This window comes from Strix aluco, chromosome 11 (assembly GCF_031877795.1).
Source record: "Strix aluco isolate bStrAlu1 chromosome 11, bStrAlu1.hap1, whole genome shotgun sequence".
Lineage (NCBI taxonomy): Eukaryota > Metazoa > Chordata > Aves > Strigiformes > Strigidae > Strix > Strix aluco.
This window is the reverse complement of record NC_133941.1, coordinates 7,867,865-7,889,700: the sequence shown is the minus strand read 5'-3', so window position 1 is coordinate 7,889,700 and position 21,836 is coordinate 7,867,865. Positions and strand designations below refer to the sequence as shown.

The 21,836-nt window shown below is 40.3% G+C and overlaps 1 protein-coding gene across 1 annotated transcript in view; it reads right to left on the bottom strand.

Moving 5' to 3' along the window:
* The window catches only part of TAFA1 (TAFA chemokine like family member 1), a 228,582-nt gene that overhangs the window by 28,104 nt on the left and 178,642 nt on the right, over positions 1-21,836 (bottom strand). Inside the window, exon 3 of the mRNA XM_074835832.1 lies at positions 17,858-17,998. Coding sequence (XP_074691933.1) covers positions 17,858-17,998 — 141 coding nt within the window. The remainder of the gene's footprint in view (positions 1-17,857; positions 17,999-21,836) is intronic.

Below are 21,836 nucleotides of genomic sequence, written 5' to 3'. Positions count from 1 at the left end.
GCAGGGAGTCCTAGAAGAGAGTACAACACATCAACTTGACACTACACCTTGCTGAAGGTGATTGATTATTTTAGTGTTTTGCAGGCACGGAAAATGGGAGAGATGAGCAACTTGCCCAAACAAGCTAGGAGAAGAACCAAGAAGAAAAGTCAAGACCAAGGCTATGGTCTTCATTTCCACTGGCTGTAACATTGTATTTCCTTGGCAAATGAAATGATATTAAAAGATACTGGCCTGAGGATATCCCCCTAGAGACACTCTGTGTTGTGCATGGCTAGAGACAGGAATATGGGCTGGAGAGGTCCTGGAGGGAAACAGCGTTGCTGCAACACTAGCGTAAGTGCAAAGACCAACAGGGGAGCTAAACCAAAACAGATTGAGTCACTAAATCACATGTCTTTCTGGAAGAGATGAAGATTAATCAAGACAGAACTAAAAGTGAGTCTTTGATAAAATGCTTAAGTGACCAAACTTGAACTGCAAATTATTTGCATCAACTAGAGGATGAAACAGTAGTTTTCCATTATGCTGCAGGAAATAGCAGCTTGCTAAATAACTCTTTTAACTTTCCTCTGGCACCTATTGATTATATCCAATAGAAATTAAGAGTAGAAGGCAATTAAGTTCAAAATTTAATGGTGTTCTGCTCCTGTTAATTTACTGCCTGACCTGATCAATACATTACACTGGATAACAATCTATTCCAGCAAGGCTTGGTTCCTCCAGTGTCCCTTCCACTAAAATTATAATAATGACAAACAACTAAACTGTAAGCAAATAATACATAAAAATAATAAAATAACATATAAAATAATTAAAAATTCGATTATTCACTGTAGTGGTGAAAATAACAGCTTAAAACTAAATTGACTTTCACAATACAGAACTTAGACTTTGTCAAAATATTAGATAAGCTACAACCTCAGCCTCACAGAACCCTCTGGAAATCGAAATCTCAAGAAGTTTTAAACATCTCACATACACAGCAGTACAAAAAAACCACCCTTAATCTAGAGGGCAAAATTGAAGTGGGAAACTAAAGATCAATGGTAGTGAAAGAAACAATATTGTGCTGTAGTCATTCTTTTTTGTACGTAATAGTTACAGTCTCTAGGGGAATAAATACAGAATAGACTTCATGTATAACAAGCTCTATCAAAACCCAGAAGAAGTTCTGAGTTGATTTGCATTAGGGTGTAGGTTTTTTTGGAACCTTCTCCAAAACCTTGTGAGCACTTTTTAACTAAGCCAATTTCCTAGAGAAAACAGGGACGTGGTGGCATTTGTCACCTTCTTCTATTCTCAAAGGTGACACATGAGGAGGTGCACAGAGGCAGGGTGAGGGGCAGGTAAGCCTCCATCTCCCATCAACCTGCCTCGCAGTGGCTGTCAGTTCCCACAGTGCCACATTGGGTGGTCCTGGGGACCACAGGGATGCTCCTGCAGTCCTGTCCTGCAGACCTGGATTACCAGGTGCAAATAGTGACCAGCAGTCCAGCATGTGTCAAACAACGGAGCATTTCTCCAGAGAGGTATCTCCTTCCAGGAGCAGAATCATCAACTGACTCTCTCTCCCTGTGTGTGTCTATGTGCACACATGCATGCCTATGTAACTGGCTGAATTTCATCACTTTTTTGCCAAAATTCAACATGTCAGCATAAAGTCAAAACAAAATATGATGAGGTTTTCTGAAAATATCCTCTTCACTGATCAGCTGTATCCCTACCAGCATTCACTGTGTAGCCAGCACACCATTAATCACTGTGAAACATTTTCATTTATTTTGACACCAAAGAGATATTGGAAGGAAGGGTATTTTTGGAAGGGAATAGAAAGCAGTCTGCAGGAATATCTCCTTTTACCTTAGAGTTTCCCCAGACTGAGTGTAGAACAGGACCCTGTGGGTCTGCCCCTTCTCTGCCACCTGTGCTATATGCTTTTATCTTATCCTTATCACACAGGTGAACAGTGATCTGAACAGCATATGTCTTTAATCTATTTGGTTACTGCACACTCTTTCAGGTTTCTAAGAAAGAAAAAATTCCAAATGTCTGAGGTTATTTACCATATCTAGTATTACCAACACAGTAAGTCTGGTCCCACTCTGCAGTGTAACATCTCTTCACTCCTGTGTTGCCCACAGTCCAATTTTTCTTTTTTTCACTACACAAACCCTGTGCTCCTGCCCTTGCTGGATGCCTACCTTGTTTTGCAGCATAAACTAGTGAACTGCAGTTCCTTGTTAGACTTTGGAGTGCATGTATAGCCCCCTTGGTCACTGAAAAACTCCTGGCAAGAACCTCTCACCATCTGCGGTGTTGTTTTCATAGTGAAAAAACAAACAAAAATAATACTGTAATAATTTCAGGCACCTGTCATTTTTAGCTGAAAAATGTGTTAGGAAGCAGCATCATCTACATTCTTTGACATCCCGTAGCATGCCATGAAGCGAGCAAATACAAGGTTAGACATAGCCAAAATATGTTGTACAAGCAGGACACTACACTAACGTAGCTGATTTGTATTCTACAGAAAGCTAAATTTAGCAAGACCTAATATTTCAGGAAAAGCTAGCAGAACAGGCGCACGATCCATACCCTGAGCACAGGGATACTGCAGTAAGCCTTGCCCATAATTCTGCTCAAAACCTGTGGACTCAGCAGAGCCAGGAAGGGCTCTGGCTGGCCCTTTTGCTGCTTCTGAGATCTGCCAGCACTGCTAATGTTCCTGGCTACACATTTCCTCCAGGTCCATGACTATTAGACAGTCATATTTAGGAAGGGAAAGTAAGAAAGTAAGACCATCAGAATAAAAATGGAGCAAAATTCAGCAAAATGCAATTATTATTTCCTAAAATGACATAGGTATCCATCAAAAAAAACAGAGCTGGCACTCACAATGGTGGTGAAGATACAGTGTAACCAGTCATTAAGATCCAGGTGGTCCTTACTACTAATGATGCACTGTTGAAATTGAAATAGCACGTTTATTGCTTTGCATTTTTAGTAACAGTCAGCAATAGGGACCAGTGAGCTATATTTGTTTCTTAGCTCATACTATGTAAAGCAGAGCCTAGCAAATGCTTCACAGTTAGCAATTTATTTGATTTAGGAATATATTTTGTGTCCATGAACAATCTGCTAGCTGAGTGTGTTGATTACACTTTGGTTATTTTAGAACTATTTGGTGAAAAAAATTTAGAAAGGGGACAGTTTGCTCTCCAGCTGCTGTGGTAATATTTCAGGCATGCACTACTGAGAGTTTATTAGCTGGGTTGAAATCCTTCAGTCTAAACCATAGCCAATTTATTCCTGTAACACTAGTTCCTCACAGGTCACCATCCGTATGGATTAGACCTGAGATCTGGAGATTGTTTAAAAACATGAATTTCTATTGCTATTTCTATTGGTTTAACAATAATCCAATAATAAATAATTCTAAGCCCCTTTTTCTTTTCAAATGCCAGACTATTTTTCTTTACAAATATAGACAGGAAAGGGAAAAAAACCCTAATTAAAGAAGGTTAAACCAAGGCAGGGCAGAAGTTCCTTACAGGGTTTAATATATAAAAGCATTCACAGGCAAGTTTTTTTCTATACCAAATATGTTTATTTTAACAGTTAGGCTGCAATATTTTTGGCATTTCTGCCCCAGACTTCCATATTGCATCATATTCAGAGTCAGGGTAGCCTTTTCACACCACCTCCACTGACCTTTATGGCGCTGGCTTCCTCGCCTCTGAAAACCAGGGGAAAAACCATCATGCCCAGTTCAGGCTGCTCCTGGCACAAGTGGCAGAGCAGTCTCACAATTTGCCTCCTGACTCCCCAGAATCTGCTCAGCCAAAACAGCCTGAAGGTGCGAATGGCCCCCAGCTGCTCCCCTGCTCCCCGCCGGCCGCTGCAGCCTCTCGTGCAGGGCTCATGCCTCATCACAGCTACTGATTTTGGAAACCAGTACAGAGCAGTGGGAGGCTGCCAACACTAACTTCCTAAAGGTTAATACTTACAACTACATTTTGGCTGATATTTTCAAAGCTGCCTAGAGGGAATGGATGCCCAGTGCCCATTAATTTTAATAGGAACTGGGCAGGCACAGTCCTTATGAGGCTCTGACTATTGCAGCCTATTACTGTTGGTGACATAAGGTTTGGTATTGCAGGAGGCTGATTACCTGCTGGGAGCACTGAAGCTAATGCAGCTCCTATATTTTGGCTTGAAAATTGAATATGCAAAATGCATGAAGAGTGTGGCTATGCTTACCATAAATAATGAGTTTAAAATGAAAGTGGTTCAGATGGAAAGGGTCTAACCCAAAGCTTGTTACAAATGAGCATTCCTGATTATTTCAGATATACACTGATTCAATACAGCACACACTTGCAGGAGTTTTCACTAAAGGCCTTCCATAAGAGTTGCTACATTTGGAACATAAGCTTCTATAACCTGGTTTGTCAATTTATTCCCTTCATTATGAAATTGTATCAACTTTCAGAAGGTTTTCAGTGCCAGTAAACAGTAACAGTAAAACTCAGATCTGGGTGGTATATAATTAAATTTGAATTTTAGGACTTTCAAAACCTCCCCATTCATTTTATTTACCGAACCTGACTACACATAATACATTTAGACCAGATCCATCATAATCACAGATCATTTCTGATCATAGTTTCCATTCTGCCATGTGCTAATGAGCAAATTCAGCTGGGAAATCTGCAAACTCAAGCTGATACATTTTGCTAGAATCCCCACTTGTGGGCACCAGGGGTCACGTGAAGAATGCAAGCCAGGTAGCAAGGCTATAATTTACTTAATTTGGGTTTGTAAATGCTAGTTTTTTTCAATGACCACACAGAACTTACAAGCACTGTTTCAGAGGAGTAGAAGAAATGGATTCTGCAATATTCCTCATTATTACTCATCCAGGGAAGTCCAGCACTGTTATCTCCAACAAACAAAATAGATTAAAAAAATCTAAGTCAATACTTACAATGGAGAATTAATTGGTTCCACTGCTAAAACTGATTTATCAGCACATTATTGCAAACAAATGGATAAAAAAAAGATAACAATGTTGGCCAACCAAACAATAAAAAAATTACTGTATCAAAAATAGTCAAGATGTAACTAAACACTTCAAAATGGGATAAAACTTCTCCATATATCTGTTTGGCAATTTTATCCCCCCTTCTTTTATTAATAAATTCACAACATTGAGAAAACATTTTTGTTTTCAAAAATTGCATTTTAAGAACTAACACACAACCTCCCCTAGACTTCACCCTTTAGTTGGTATGAAATGCAGCTGCCTGAAAACTAATATGAATTGTTTGTTATAAGATTCTTTTTTTTTCCAGATTGAATCAATTCTTGCTATATTAAAGACAAAGCACATATGTAGTTTGTTGTGTCTCTAACACATGAATGAATTCTTATGAGTCTGCTCTACAGCTCTTTTTCTTGACATATCAGTCTACAGTCCATCCATTGTTCACCAGTATACTGCAGTGTTATTTTATCAAATAATACTAATTTCTTTGCCCTTTGTGGGTATGGCAAAAGACTCTGTAAGTCTTCAAAACTAGATGGCATCCCTACTGGGAAGCTGTTGCCAACCTCCTCTAACAGTTAGAACTGTTCTTCTAATTTCCAATCTACTTTTAATGATTGGGAGTTTATATCTATTAAATCCTCTGCTATTTTCTCAGCCTTTCTCCATGCCTGGTGCCCATGTACTGATCTGACAGTAGATTCATACTCCTTCATGCTTTGCTTTGCTGCCCTACAACTCTTCTCTCTCCACAGCGGCTGCCTGTTCTCCTGAGTAGCCAAAGCGTTTCTCCACACCTGGGCCCACAAGTTAATTCAAGGTCTTTTTTGAAGCTGAGTGGCCAGAACTGCACATCCATCCTCGGAAAGGACCCGGCAGTGTGCTAGAGAGAAGCATTACGCTTCTCCAGCTCTGCCACAAATTCCTTGCCTGATTCCCTGCCTGACATTCAGATGAACCAAATTCATCACAATACACAGACCAACAAGAGAAATGAATAGCACACCAGTGCAATAATGAGGCCGGGCCTTTGCTACTGAGCTGAATCCCACAGGAAACACAACCTGTCAAAAACTATACAGATTTTCTCCTTTACTGCTTCGTTCCTGTGCTCTGTGGTTCAAAGCAGTGGTCACCCTCCTTTCCCCCGTTCTGCTCAGAGCGATAGGTATTTGTGTCCCTGGATAATGATCTCACTAATGTGATACAAGTGTTGATTACACTAATGGGCTTTGGTTTTTTATTTAACAGGGACTACAAGTGCTCTTGTTTTAAAATGTGTTCATCCAGTTAGCAATTTTCAAGAGGAGGAAAGGAAATTTCCAAAGGAAATAGAGTTCATTTGATATTTGCATAACTACATTACATACAACCATATTTGATGGTATTTCATGGAGAGGTCTGAAGAAAAAGAAGAGGGCATTTTATAATAATAAAACCAATACAGGTATGTTTTCTACTCTCATTTGAGTTAATGGGAGATTTGCGATTGTCCTCAGTTAGGACAGTGTCATTTGCTTCTCAATTTCATTCCTGAGTGATGGTTTGTACTGATGTTTCACCTTGCTCTTTGTGAGTTCTGGGTACATTAGGAAGATAAAAAAAATGTACTGACCATGTACATGCATCTTGAAAACTCTGCTGTATGCTTGCTGCCCAGGAATTGTAATCAAAAGGAAATGATTACACAAGACCACATATTAAAAGCAATCCATCTGCCTGCAGAATAGGTTTTATGTACTAATGACACAGGGCAGAATGCTTAAATTGTAGAGCACAGCTCCTTTCCACACCGCTGTCTTTTGCATGATAGTTTCAAAAGGGAGAGGCAGCACTTTTTAAATATTATTGAATTTTGCCATACTACATCAGCACTTGTGCTTGCTTAACCTTGAGCGGTTATTGTAGTAAACTGAATGGTCTATGGAAACACTTAACTCCCAACAAGAAATAATGTTTTCTTTGAGATACTGGATTAGTAAACTGCTTTCTGACACCTACATATAGAGACCTGTTCCAAAATCTGCAGGCTATATATGTGCTGAATAGCACACTTCCTCAGCACAAAGTCCAAGATTTGAAATAAATCCCTCGCTTGCAATGTATTTACTTGATTCCTAAATGTAAGGCAATTCTGCAATGTTAATGCATGAAAATCACCCAAAACAGACCTTGGAGTCTCAAAGTGCTGACGAGGCTGGGTCCTACAGCTACCTGGTTGTATTCTTAGAGGAGGAACTGGAAATGTGTCTGTGATCAATTTTATGGATAATCAATTCTCTGAAATCAATTAAACACTTGTTGATTTGTCTGCCTCTAGTTGCAGTTGCCAGATTATTTCATGTAGTTCAACACAATGGGCAATGCCAGTGCTACATTAGTGACTCTTATTTGAACTCGCTGCATCAGTAAAAGGATTAATGATGTGTATTCTTCTTACAAAGATTTGGTCATTGCCTCTTTAAAATTTCAGTATGCAATAACTTCAGGTTCTCATCTCTTAATTTAAAAAGACCACACTATGTAGCAGCATTTTCCATTTTTACTTAATCATTCACTTCTTCTGTGTTCAAATCCTAATCCTACAAACCGCATTCAAGCCTTGTGAACTAGCTCCATGTTTATAGATAGAAGGTGTCTTTGAAAGAAAAGACGACTTTATGTTCTGCAGTACTCAGTACTCTGATCATGTATTTTCTATACTGTATTAGAGACACCTTTAGACAAGCAGCATTTGATAGCCCTGGTGCACTGAAGAAATAGTGTCCGATGCAGAAAAGATGTATGATGTGAATTTATGAAGAATTAGCCATTTAGTAACATGGTCTTTCCTGGCAAAGATAATAATCTGAATTACTGGAATTACTGTAAAGATTTGGTGTAAGGGGATACAGCACTGATGCTAACCTGACCAGAGCATTTCTCTAAGCTCCTCCTGGCCACAGATTAGCTGAACGCTGATCCCATATATTCCCTGAAGACTGTGAGCAAGGATTAATAGCCAGTCACCATTCTGTTAATTTTCCTAAACTCAACAAACCGCATGCTCATTTGGCACAAACTAGCAGGTCTCTCTGGATTTCAAGAGCCAGTTTACACCAGCTGAAAATCTGTCTCGGGGTGTCAAACCCCTTTCTGAATGCGTTTTGAATGTTGTACTTGGACCACACATGTGTGCTTTGTTGTACAAAACACAGATAAACCCACTGTTTGTTTAAAGTCATGGTGTAAAGATTTAAACCTTTTACTCCTGAGACACCACACATCCTGTATCAGCTGGCAACATCACTCCACACAGATGTAGTAAATGGTAGCAAAGCACTTTCTCTTGCTGCCTTGCTGCAGCTATACAGGACAGATACAGAGCAGACTCCACACCTTGTGGCAGCTGTGATAGATACGAATACATCAAGCGTCTTACACACAAGTTCCTCCTAGATATCCAGATCTTACTCTTCTGAGTCACTTCTGGGTTACCCCCCAAGCAAAGCTTTTTGGCTCTGACACACTCCTGCTCACCCCACCCTTGTGATCTCTTCTTGGACAGGCTTTTTCCATCTAGTTCCTGACATTTGGAAATCTCTCCCTCAGCACTGATAGATGATGACTTGTGAAAGGAGCATTGCGTAACATCACTGAAGATATTTTTTGCCCCTACATCTGCCATCTGTAGATTTTCAGACAGGTTGCAGGGGGCTGCTGCTCTTCTTCTGGGCTACTCTGTGCTCATGGACATAGATCTGTGTATGCAAAAGCTGTGAAAACCCCTTCTCTTGGTTGTTCTCTGTGCTTGCCAGGCAGGACGGCCAGTCCTTGTGCTACCTGAACTCACGGAGCTCACCTGCAAGGTCCTGCCTGTGGCTTCACCCCTGTAAGGGAATTTTCTCTAGGCTCTTTTTCCCCACCTACCTTGTGCTTCTTTTTCCGTGCAGTGCCTGGCACACCAGAGGGGTGGGCTGCCCTCTGTGCCTGCACTCCATGCCTCCAAAACCCCTTACCAGGCTCTTTCCACATAATGCTACCCATAAGAGGAAAAAACTCCTACTGTTTTTCTATTTAGCCTCTAGCAGGTTTATTGCAAGTATTTTAGAGAAAGGTTACCTTCCTCTGTATGAAGGTGAAGTAATTATATGTTCCTGGGTGTCTTCACACTGCTACATGGCCATGCCGTTCTCTAATTTCGCCATAAGGCTGCTGCTTGTGCACCTTGGTTGGCTGCAACGGCTCTGCTCCCTCTGTGTCGGCACTGAAACCTGTCAGCTGGAGCCTGGAAAAATGACCACCCCTCACACAGATGGAGATAGTGCCATGACTTATGGCTTTTTTCCCCTCTTAAGTAGAAAAAGAAAATGTTTTTCCTGCGGAAATTGGGATTTAAGTGAGCTCTCTGCACTTCATCAGGGGTGGATTAGTCAGCTGTTCTATGGGCTTGATATTAAAAAGAGTGGTTGCTTTGCTACGCAGGAAACCGCAATGTCAATTGGAAAAGAAAGAAATATAAGACATAGGTAGGGAGATAAATTATAGCTGAGATGAAGATATACTCCCATAAACCCACAGTCAGACGATCTCATTAGCTGCACCATCTTCACACCAGAAAGACATGATCATCCGTCTACTTCTCCCTAATGCCTGGCAGATGTTTGCATGCGGCACAAACAACACAGCCCTCGCTGAGAGATGGGGAAGTGTCTGACTCGGCAGCCCTTGCTGCAGATTTTGGCTCAGGTTGGCTGCAGATTTGACCCTTAAATCTTTTCCACCCGTGTACCTTAATCACTGGAAACATACCTACATGTCTGAACCGCACGGCGTGCTTTGATATACCAGCCAGGGCAGGATGACTCTACAGCATGTGCACAGATATATGTATATATATATGTATACACAAACACATGTGTTTGTGCATATACTTGTTCAGGGAGGAGTATGGCCTCTCTGCTCTCCCCACGTTGCTCAACAATGGTCTGGGTTCAGAAGATGATACTGTGCTCTGACACAAAAGCTCATCCACCATCAGCAGGGTCAGGCACATACCTCCCCTCTGCTCCGTTCAGTCTCTGTCCTGCAGATTAGAAGGCAAACTGGTAATGAGAGCTGCTGTGCCTTGGTAAATGAACTAATTACTCTGTGTTGTCACTGCCAGTTTTGCTTTTGCTCCCCCTGAAGTCAGCACCTCTCAGGATCTGGCTGCAATTTCAGGGTGGCTGCAAGGGCGTTTCAAGAAGACATGTTCCTGGACAAAAACAAAGTCTTAAAATATTCCAGTACACAGTTAGGCTTCTCTCTCTCTCCTTTTTTAATAATGCACATGGTATGCTGTGAATTTTTTTGAGCTTACTAAATGGGTGTCAGTGGGGAACAGATACATTTTTTTCCTCATTACGAATGAAGCCATCTGAATTCACCAAATCAAAAAAATACGAGTCTCCTGCTCAGTTCCAGTGGTGCTGCAGAAGGACAGGGCTATAGATTTTCCCAGGAGTGTGGAATAATTCACCAAGCCTGCTCGTTATTCATATAGACAGTGCATTAATAATATGGGACCCTGAGATCTCTTCTTATCTAGGCCGAAGCACAGCTAGAGGGATGAGAAGCTGACTCCTTGGGTTTCAAAAAGCATTTTTTCCCCCTTTCTTCAAGAAATAAGAATTGATTGAAAGTGTTTTCACAGAGTGGAAAAAAAAAAAGGCTTTCTGGTGATACCACCTAAAGTACACATTAGATAAATAGAAAACTATTGGCTTTGTGACTGCGAACCGTTTCCACTTGATGTAAGTGCTGATAGATACAGGATTATATCTAACAAAGCATTTACTAAGGACCTGACCCAAAGTCAATAGGAATCTTTCATTTGACTGTACAGGGCTCAGATCCTGCACTCAGCCCAGGGAAAGCCAGGAAGTTTCTGTATTTCCCATGCCCATGTTTTAGCTGGTGAGAGCTGGGGTGGCTCGGGTGCTATAGAGGATGCACAGGCCGAGCACCAGCTCAGGGACCCGCGAGGGGATAGAGACACCTCTGTAGTCCAGGAACAAAGTGCTCTCAAATTATGAATGCCCACTCTACATCTTAGCCATAATTTAAAAAATAAAATAAATTATCTCATGTCAACATCATGGCTGCACTTACTGCCTGCCCGAAGACTGACATACCAGGTACGACCTTTTCATTGCCATGTCCTGGCTAAGGAGGGAAAGGAGGACAAATGCCAGCAAAGGGAACATGTGCTGATGAACGCTGTCTTCTCTCTGCTCTCACTATGGCACATGGGAAAATAAGGATGTGCAGTAGCAACCATTCAAGAGCATGAATGGAGAGTTGTGAGGTGCTGGCCCAGGGAGGCATGAAAAGTCACAGTGATCGCAATGGTCATTAAGAATTGTGTTTAGTTTGTTAATGCTGTCCTGATAAAGTCTGATGTAAACTCACAGGGCCACAGGGTGGCTAGTGATGGATAATCCTCAAACTAACAGAAATCTGAAGTATGTACACGCATGCTAATATTTAATATATTACGGAATTATTTGAAACTTGTTGCAATCCAAAGCCAGTCTGGGAGAAAGAGAAACACTGTATTAATTTCATTTCATTGTTCTGTATCAGTGAGTGATTTCCCTTTCCCCTGATGCATGACTGGTATAAAATAGGACCACAGCAGACCATGCAGAGTTAAAACACTAGTCCTGCTGACTGAGAGCTAATGCTTCAAATCCTGTGTTGCAGACAACATGGAATAAGATCATCTCAGATCTCTGCAGAGACCTTTCTTACAGGAATAATTTAGAGGGAGAGATACTGCACAGTATTTTAGTAGCACCTTCCTTTTTTCTCATTGGTTTTGACCAGTGTTAAAACCACCTCATTTCCTAAAAGCACTGGTAACATGCACAACCTGCCTGAAAGTCCCTTTGGACAGATTTCAAAAGCCAGTGCAGGTGCTTTTCTGTTATTCCATACTCTATGGTCCAACAAATTTCACAGATAATTGTACAAGAAATATTGAAGCTGCCTCTGAAAGAGTTTTAAAAAGACTGGAAGAAGATTGAAGAAAAGGGAACAGAAAAATTCAAGTGTTAAAAAAAGTGTGTCTGAAATTGTCATTGACTGTAACACAGTAAACTTCAGTATAGATTAACAAATTATATATTATTCAAAGGCCTCGAAGAACACATGGACATAACCACCTACTGACTGTACAGAATGGTTCAATACCACTGTAAATGATGATACAAAGCACATTATTCACAGTATAAAAGTGACAGTATTAAAATTATAAATATCTTATATTCCTATTACCTTTTTATAGCAATCATATGAAGTATTAGAACTGAGAGGGTATTATCATTAGCTTTTCCACTAACATTTACTCAGTAACCCCATGGGCCCACTTGGCCTCTGTTCCCACCTCCTTCACACTGTGTATTTGTGACCAGTCCTGTTTGCTGATATCCTGAAAGGAACATAAGCAGCCACTGCGAAGCGCAGTGGAAAGTAGAAGTGTGTATCCTTCCAGGGAATGGGAAACTTCCAAGGAGGAGAATTTTCACATGATTTCAACTAGAGTTTAGAAAAGGTGGAGACTCCCATGTCCAACGAAACGTTCATGTTGTTTATACTGAATACTAAAGTTAACTGCTTAAAAAGATCCAAAACAAGAAGCCAAAATAGAAATAAATGAAGTGGCCACAAGACTGTTTTTCTAATGGAAGCAACCAAAGAAAATTGCACATCATGTGAAGACAAGTCATAAGGAACCAGAAAAAAAAGACATAACTGTATTAATTCACTCCTGTCACTTGCTCATTGTTGTTCTCTAGCTCACATAGCCAATTTTATTCACGCCACAGAAGAATATCTTAGCCTATTCAGACAGGTGATATCAATTTTGCATGAAGACTAGGTCAGTAAAGAATGAGAGGTGGACATTACAGTCCTGACCCAAATATGACAGTGTTGGTGTAACTGTTAGATTTGATACTGTCACAACAAAGTTATTTTGAAGTTATGAAACCCCATCTGATGCCAAGATAAGCAGAACCACCAAACCTGAGCAGTCCACAGCCATTTATTTGAAGAAGGTGTCCTGGTTGTAAAAAAGCAAAAGCAAAATGGCTTTTCAGGAGGCAGTGTAAATGCAAATTCCTCAATAATGTTTAAATATTTTGAGAATATGCTGAGTACAGCTAGAAAGGTTCAAATAGCAATTTTAAAGGTATTTAAAAGCCACATTTTTGTCATCAGAGTTTCACTATGCTCAGTTTGTTCCATACTGAGAAGGAAGATGGGGCAGGAAAAGAAAGCTCTGATGAAGTAATGAACAAGTTTAAGAATACCTCCACATTATGCACGAACAATAGAAGAACTCCTGGTCCCACTTAATGTAAAAGTTGTACTAGAAATGGTGAAAAAAATTCTAAAAAAGATAAAAGTCTATTTAAAAAAAGATAAATATATGAGGATTTTTTATTTTTTGTTTTAGTGGGTTCTTTTAGTTTTATGTAGAGTAACATAAAATTAACTTAAGTAAAAACAACTAAAATTTTGGAGCCACCAACTGATCTTTATTCACAGAGATGAAGAGATTTTCAAAAGGGTGGGGGGTCGATACCTGGAAGGACAATTGTCATGTGCCAGAGGCATTGCTATAAAGAAGCAGAGGACATTATTGGGAACATCTCTGTTAGACGACCACAGTACCAAAAGAAGAAATTGGTTAACAAAGGAATAAAACCTCAAGCCACAGGTGAAATTGTACTAGCCATGTGACAGCTAGCAAGGGGACAAATCCCAGCTCTTTGTGCTGACACGTGAGGGCCCTCATAGGCCCACAGAGCCTATTGCATGCAGAGGAAAATTCATGGGCTTTTGAAACAAGGAAGTCAGGCTGTTTGTAAGCATAATGGAGAGGGAAGGTGTGAATTCAGAAGCATGGCTAAGAAACCCCTGCAGAAATAGCCTGCACGTCACACAAAAAGTGCCTGCAGTAAGAGGAAAATGAGAGAGTGCGGGTCCATCAAAGCATGAAGCTAGAGGGGTCTGCATGCTAGTGTGAGCTGCAAATTTGCTGGCCTCAGCCGTCTCTGAAGTGTGTGGACAGGACAGTAGATCAAGAGTTGCTCTGGTACCTTCAGACATCCAACACATATGCCGTGTCTAACAGCGAGGCTGCAGAGTAGGGTAATAACACTCCAAGCTGCACAGGTCCCCTGTGCTCTGGAGACAGAGGACTGGGGACTCCCTTGACATGCTCGACACTGCTTTCCCCAGAAAAAGGGACCCTCTCAAACTGCTGTAACACAAATGAAGTAAATCCATTTGGGACTTGCTCTGGCGAGGTATTTGGGCAAATGGAGAAAATAATAACAGCCACGACAGAGAGCTGAACAGACTGATGCTCATGGTATGTGCTACTGCCAAGTGGCATGCAAGATAAATTGAAGGGAGCACTCAAAACCATCCTTCAAAAAAAAAACCAACCTTGAAGTAGTGAAGGGAATCATGAAAGTAAATGTGCATCAGAAGAGGCAAAGAAACTGGCATCTCTGTTTCATGACAAGATTTGGCTTTTGTTTTGCTCTCACTGTTGCTACTGCATAATTCACTGGTGATTGAGGGAGGTTTTAAGATAGTGTCTACCGCATGAGTGGCAAGAGATAATTTTATAACTTCTGAGGTTGCCACAGCCTGACCTCACTATACGTTCTTAAGATGAGGTCCCAAAGATAAAGTTTGGTGGACTTGGCAGGAAGTGATGCTTGGGAATACGTGGCAACTTCCCACCCTTTATAGTACAAATAACACATACTCAACCTGAATTTCAGCTCATTCAGGAGGAGGACTACATGCCTGAGTCTTATGTACTGTGGTGGTGTGCTACCCATGATAAGATCTCACAAGAGGACAAAAGGACAATTTATCACCTCTGATACTTATTAAAAAGGTTAAGCTGACTCCCACATATAACTATTCTCTCTTAAACAGAAGACAAAGCTAGCTCTCCACACAGTCCCTCCCACACAGTTCAGTTGTGTTCCAGAGCAATGGCTGGTAGGAGTGGAAGGCAATGCAATCTCTCCTCTGTAACGTGAACTCAAACTGTCAAAGCATCAGGCTTGATGAGATGTTTTCTGATGAAATTGGACTGAGAAACACCAAAAGCTTGATTCTGATCCCATTAAGTCACAGTTTGGTGCAATGGTATTAACTGGACAAGCAAGTTCAGCTTGTTTTATACACACTACTAAATAGCCATCAGGTGGAAATGGCTTGAGGCAATAATCAACCACAGATGGGAGTCAAACTGCTAACATGGGATCTCCCAGTCTTTGTCATCTCTCAAAGATGTTCGGGTGTGAGTATACTGCTGTACCTGAACACCCATGGGTTTTTAATTAATGGACCCAAGCAAGCTTTCTTAGTGACAGATCATGGCTTTAAATCATATACAGTGTAAAACCCAGTGTGAGATAGAATGGTCTTAGTCCTTCCGATATTGTAGGTAAAGAAGGTAAAAAGTTGCAGATGACCTTCTGAAATGTTCTCATGTACAACAGAAACAGTAAATCCCCAATCTTTGTGTGAATTAAAGTACTGACGTCAATGGGACTCCCATGGGAAGATTTGGGAGTTTGCCTTAGCAAGAACAGAACCACTAAATAGGTCAAAGTTTTGACTTATAAGAGGTCAGTATGTCAAAAGTCACAAAGCAAAGTCTGGGATAAAACAAAGGCCAAAGAAAACGCCCCTTCTATTAATTTTTACGAGCAGCATATTGGGCTTTTGAACCTTCCACCAGCCATCTACAAAAGAAGCTATGGGCTGACTACAACAACTAAACTTGAAAGGCGAAGACATTCCTTTGTAGTTCACGGTTCCTGACTTTGAAGTCACTCTGAGTCTTACCAGTGACTTCAATGGGACTAGCTTTGCACTTTTATATTAGCCATTGTTTTATCCTTACTCCTTTCAAAATTCCAGACAATAACATTTCTTTTTATTGTAATCCTGACAGAGCAATTAGGTTCCAGTCCACACCTGCACCCGACTTTTTTTCTTAACAGAGCATTCTTTGAGCTCCTCTTCTCTGAACAGAATTATGAGATCTGAATTAATGGTGTCTCTCTGCTCTATCTGGTGCCTCTTCTTTTCATGACCTGCTGAAGAACGTGAAATTCTTCAAGGCTTGTACAGCTGGTCTTTGGTTAAGACCAGCTGTAGGTTTCATCTATGGTTTTATGAGTGTGCTTAACACAAAAAGAAAAGCTTCTTTTTATCAAGGTAATTAAACAATAACAGAATGACAAAATGTGAATTAAAGCGTAATCATTCACAGGTGCATTCATAGCGTGTTTTCAGTCACAAGTTCAAAGCTGAATCATGTTCCAGTGTAACAAGCTATGAAATACTGCCTCATAATTTAAAAATTTGAAAGTGTTTTGAAATAATAAAACATTTTCTTTTTATCTTTAATATATCAATTAGATATGTACACACCACAAATACTTGCTGAGAAAATATGAGGTTTTCATCCCTCCAAGGCACCCACAATCTCTTATCTTTTTGATGTTGAATGTACAAGCCTCAGACCTTTGTCTACACAATCCTCCAGTCCACAACACTCACCAATACACCTGTCTAACTTTGGGCTACAACTGGACCAGCCTCTGCTTCCTTGCTAGTGCCTTTGTAGCATGTGATTGAGGAAAGGTACCCAGAAGAAACCATTTTTCCCAATGTTTGCTCGTACAGCTCCCCCCTCTCACTCACTTGGGGGGAAGCTGAATGCCAAATGACAGACCCAAAGAGGAAACATTGGGTGCTTCCAAAACCTGCAGCTATGCTGCCAGCCCTGAACATCCAGCCATGGGAAGGATGAGAAGAGCCCAAGGCAGATCCCACCTTGACTCTAGTCAAAATGACCCCTGGCTCTTTGAAGCACCTTTGGGCGGTGGGGTGGTATAAACAATAGCACCAGATGTTTACCATAAAGAATAGCAAGAATTTTTTATGAGCTACTCTGTTTCACAAAGCTGCTGCACAGAGGGATTTCTGCAACACCGAGCGGCTTGTTTGGGAAAGGTAACTAATGGGATTAGTAGCACTTACTCCCCATCTTCTTATGAGATTTATATTTTCCACTTTCAAGCCACAATGCTCTCCCCAGTTGCTGCATGGTTTCACCTTGCAGTGGTGGCAGGGGAGCCCCAGAGAGGAATACACCCTGATATGAAACCCAGACACAAATAACATGGTGTTTTTCCCTCAGCAAAAAAATCCCTGTGACAAGAAACAGAACCAGTGATTTCAAAAGACAGAAATTTTTTCCTAGCTTTCTGTAATGTTTGTTACAGGATGAGACTACAGGATTCATTTATTTATCTTTTTTGACACTGACTTTTCAAATGGCTAATTAAATCAAAAGGAATGGTTGTTATCCTTTGAAATATTTATGAATCAAAACTAACGTGGCACCAGGGGGGCCTTGTGAAGTGATGCAGGGGATAATTTTGTCCAGTTATTTATTAAGGGCTTTATCCTGCCACAGAATCTTTTATACTTGTCTAAGTGCCTGTACTGAATTCTGTACTCTCATTTTCTGAGTAAATCTTAACATGACACATGTGCACAGAACCATGCACTAAAGTAGCAGGAGGCAAGGTGGTGTAAATGTATGCTTATGCTTATAGATTTTCCTGTTTTGTTAAACAGAAAACACAACAAAGTTCCTATGCATAATCTATAGACTTAAAGCTATTTACTGGATGGTACACAAACAGAGACATATATACAGGAGGAGCTACTTGCCATCAACACAGGAAGGTCTGTTTCTTGTAGTCCCAGCCACTTTCCCAGGTAGACAGGAGCATTTTACTGTTTGTGATCTTTCCTCAATTCGATTCTTATTACAGCATCTGTGTGCTGCTATAACTTCACACGTTCCTCCTTCTGGCGAAAAAGAAAAAAGAAAAAAAGAAAAAAAGAAAAAGAGAATATTGACACTCTGATTAGGAAGAGCAGCAGTGGCTAATCAAAGCACCCAGGCATGCTCCTCTCTGTGTCCCTGCACAGCTTCTATATAGGTGGGATTACAATGTTATTTCTCCCATTATGGGTGCTCCTGTCTCAGCCAGGTGCTGCTATACTTCAGTTTTAATAGGAAATGTAGATAAATATTCCTCTACAGTAGATATACCTTGCCTGTCTTAGAAGCTTCTCTGACATCAGCAGAATTTTTGGCCTAAAAATGACTCTATCAAGGTCTGGACCATAAGAATTGTAGGTAACATACTACAGTAGATGTGTAACAACTGTTGTCTAATTTTATGCTTGTGATATTGGAGGCCTCTTCTCCCAAATATTCTCTCGTACAAGGATGGGGCTAAGGGAGTTCATCTAGAAATAAGATTTTTCACCATATATTTGATTCTATGCCAGTACTCAGCCCTTAGCAGATGACAATCAGCCTCTGCAAATTACAGGATGGTCCAACAGCACTTCCCTTTGCTACCCCACTCACTAAATTGGCAGTTTTAAGGCAAAAAATATTCCCATTGTGTGCAAGATCACCAGGCTTAATTTGTCTTCTCCTTAATTGTTCTTTATGAACATTTACAATAGTTTGATTAGGTGGAGAACACGAAGGAGTGATAGACAGATCGATGGTGGCTTAAGGTTTATGAATACTTGTTGTTTGTGGCATATGCTATGCACAGAAATGAAGTGTCAAGTGTTTTATTCCCATTCACCTTAGTAGTGCAGCGCAAGGAGATGAGACACCACAGTGGGCTAATGCACTGCCCAAGTAATTTCTTGATTTCTCAGTTCAGATTGTATTTAGCTCATAATCACCAAGTATTTAATAGTGCCAGTCTGTTCCCCACAGATATTTGGCTACTTTATGAAATTGCGGCATAAATTTGGCAGGATTTGTTTAAACTTAGCACAAAACATCGTGCATAGCCTACTAAAGAGCAGGATGTGTAAGAAGGTTTGCCAGGTTTACTAAAAAAGCATTAATACTTTATGCCACTATGAAATGCTAACTGTACATTGTTTTTACTATAGCGTAAAAAGCATTATTACTCTCTTTGGCTTTCATTCTTTCTGAAACAACTTTGAGAGCTTTTGAACACTATAGTAACCCTGCAGCCAGGTAGGAGAATAAGCAGTGTGGAGATGTTGATCCTCATCTGGCTGCGAATGTGGAGTTTGGGAAGAAGTCTGGGAGCCCAGTAGCATCTCCCTGCTCAGGAGTGAGTCCTGTTACCTGGTGTTTCTACAAATGTGACATTTCTGTAGTGAAGTGCTGAGGTACGTGGGCAGGGAGGAATCTCCCTTGACTATAAATTGTTAAGGTCATATGGTGATGTGTCATTAAGGTGTACCCACAGTAGAGTAGTACAACAATGACCAATGAACAGGGACTCCACAAAGTGTGGAAATGTTTTATAATATTAAATTTTCAAACCACTGACCTTCCAGGGTGAGGCAGTGGATGAAAGCCTGTCAACGTCCATTAGAGTAAATGAGCTTAAGTTGTGTGGTCATGGGGTTAAGCACTGATGAGTGTGCAAGCATGAGACAACACTAACTCTACAGCAAATATTTAGCGCATCTGGAGAGAAATGCTGCTTCATGTATTAGTTATTAGGTGCATTTGGCCTGCTGTCACAAGCTTTTTGAAAGCCAGTAGGTGCCACAGAAGAGAGATCCCAACAATTCAGAAAGCCATCATTTGACAAATGGTCTTTTAAGTGTCTCTTAAGAGTAAGAGGAATTGTGACAATCAACTTAGCCCCAAATGCTTGTATTTTTATATGAATTAATTCTTCAGATAAACTCCTTGTTCCCGCATCCAAATCATATTGAAAGCAATGAAAAGATTCTGATTGGTTTAATTCATCTTATAGTCATGCCCTAAGAGAAGAAAGATTTGTGATTTTATTGATTGCAGCCTCAACAATAAAGATAATCTACGCAGTAATAAGCATTTCTAATTTTAGACTACATAAACTGTGTGGTAAATATCTGTGAATAAGCTAAATGCTTAATTTTCTTTATTAATTTGCTGTATGAGTACTAATAACTACACGAGCTAGTCTTGCTTATTTGGTTATCTATTCAAAATAATGGGTTGTGGTGGATGAGCTTTATAACACCTTTAATTGTTATGTGGAGGCTCAAGTTGCTGCAGCAATAAAGAATTTAACTCAAAGGATATAGTTGTTTAGGAGTGGCAAAATGAAATTATAAAAGCAATGAAAAACCACTTTTTTAACCACCAGACAGTTAAGTACATTAATAGGAAGTTTTATCTGCACAGAATGTAACTGTAATGCAAATAATAACAATAATAAAAAGACCCTTCCCCATGCTGACAGAGAAGAAAAGATCCATCTCAAATGGAGAAAGTACTGCATGTTACACACCTCGTTTTCCTGGAAAATTTGCTATGGTGTATCAGATTTTTCTATTAAAACATGTTTAGCCTATGAATGACTACTGGATAGCATTGCATGCAATGTGTTTTGCTGGTATATATTTTACCAACCATGCATATACATGTCAGACTTTTTAAATCCATGTACAAAATGGGGATAGAGGTACCCAGACAAATACAAATGGAAGCAGTGAGACTAGGAAAAAACCTCACTGAAAAAGTACACTTTTGATTACATTATTCACAGAAATATATATATCTCAAATATACTGGGGGGGGGGGGGGGGGAATTCAACTTAAATCTGTATTTCAGCTGTACAAATGAGGAAGCGGGGAGAGAAACAGGCATCAGTCTTCAATTTCCACTGAAAAAAATTTAACATGTTCAGATGTATATGTGAAGTACCTTTTTATTCTGTGATTTTTATTTTCAACTTTCTTTTTTTTTGGGGGGGGGGGGGGGGGGGGAGGGTGGGGAGGCGAGAGAAAGAGTGCAAAGAAATGCTGTAATACCCATATCTGAGGACTTCTGCTCCTGAACCAGTGATTTTTTCTCAGTGGTTCTTCTAGATTATTGGAAGACCTGGTGAGATATTACAGTGCTGGGAGTCCTGAAAAAATGTGAATTATTGACCTGATAGGCTGTGAGTGCAGCAAAAGTTTAAATCCTTGTCACAAAGAACAGAAATGTCTTTTTTTGGAAGTTTATGGACTATTGAGCTAAGGTAGCTTCTGGCTTTGTTTCCACAATAACTGCCTCATCCAACTCATTCAAGTCAAGAGGGGATTTGCCATTGATCTTAAAAGGAGAGGAAAGAGCCCTAAAATCCTCTAAGTAAGTGTCTTCTGAATGTTTTGTTGACAGTTACATTTCATGAAGTGGCTGCTTTATCCACCTAGCAAGAAAAATAGCTTACTTTTTTTAAATGCCCTCCTGCCCCAAGAAAATCAGCAAAAGATTAGAGATAGAATAGGAATTTGCACATCAGGAATAGCTTTGCTCTTTCTTCAAGAAACTTCAGAGATGAATGAAATGTCCTAACATGGCTTATATCCACTTCACACCAAACATTAGCAGTTCTTGATAGGATGAACAGCTGATCCTTTCTGATCACTCAGTTCACAGGTTGCCCTCCAATTTGCATGAAAGAAATGTGATGCCTACCAAAGCAAGAGGGACAGAACTGGCTGCTGGGAAGGATTCCGGGCTGTTGAAGATGACAACTATCTGTGGCATTACAACACTGCTCATATTTCCTAGTCTTCCTGAAGTCTGTTCTGCATAGGCTCAAAATATCAAACTGTAGAAATTATATATCATACTATAAACCAGGGACATCTATT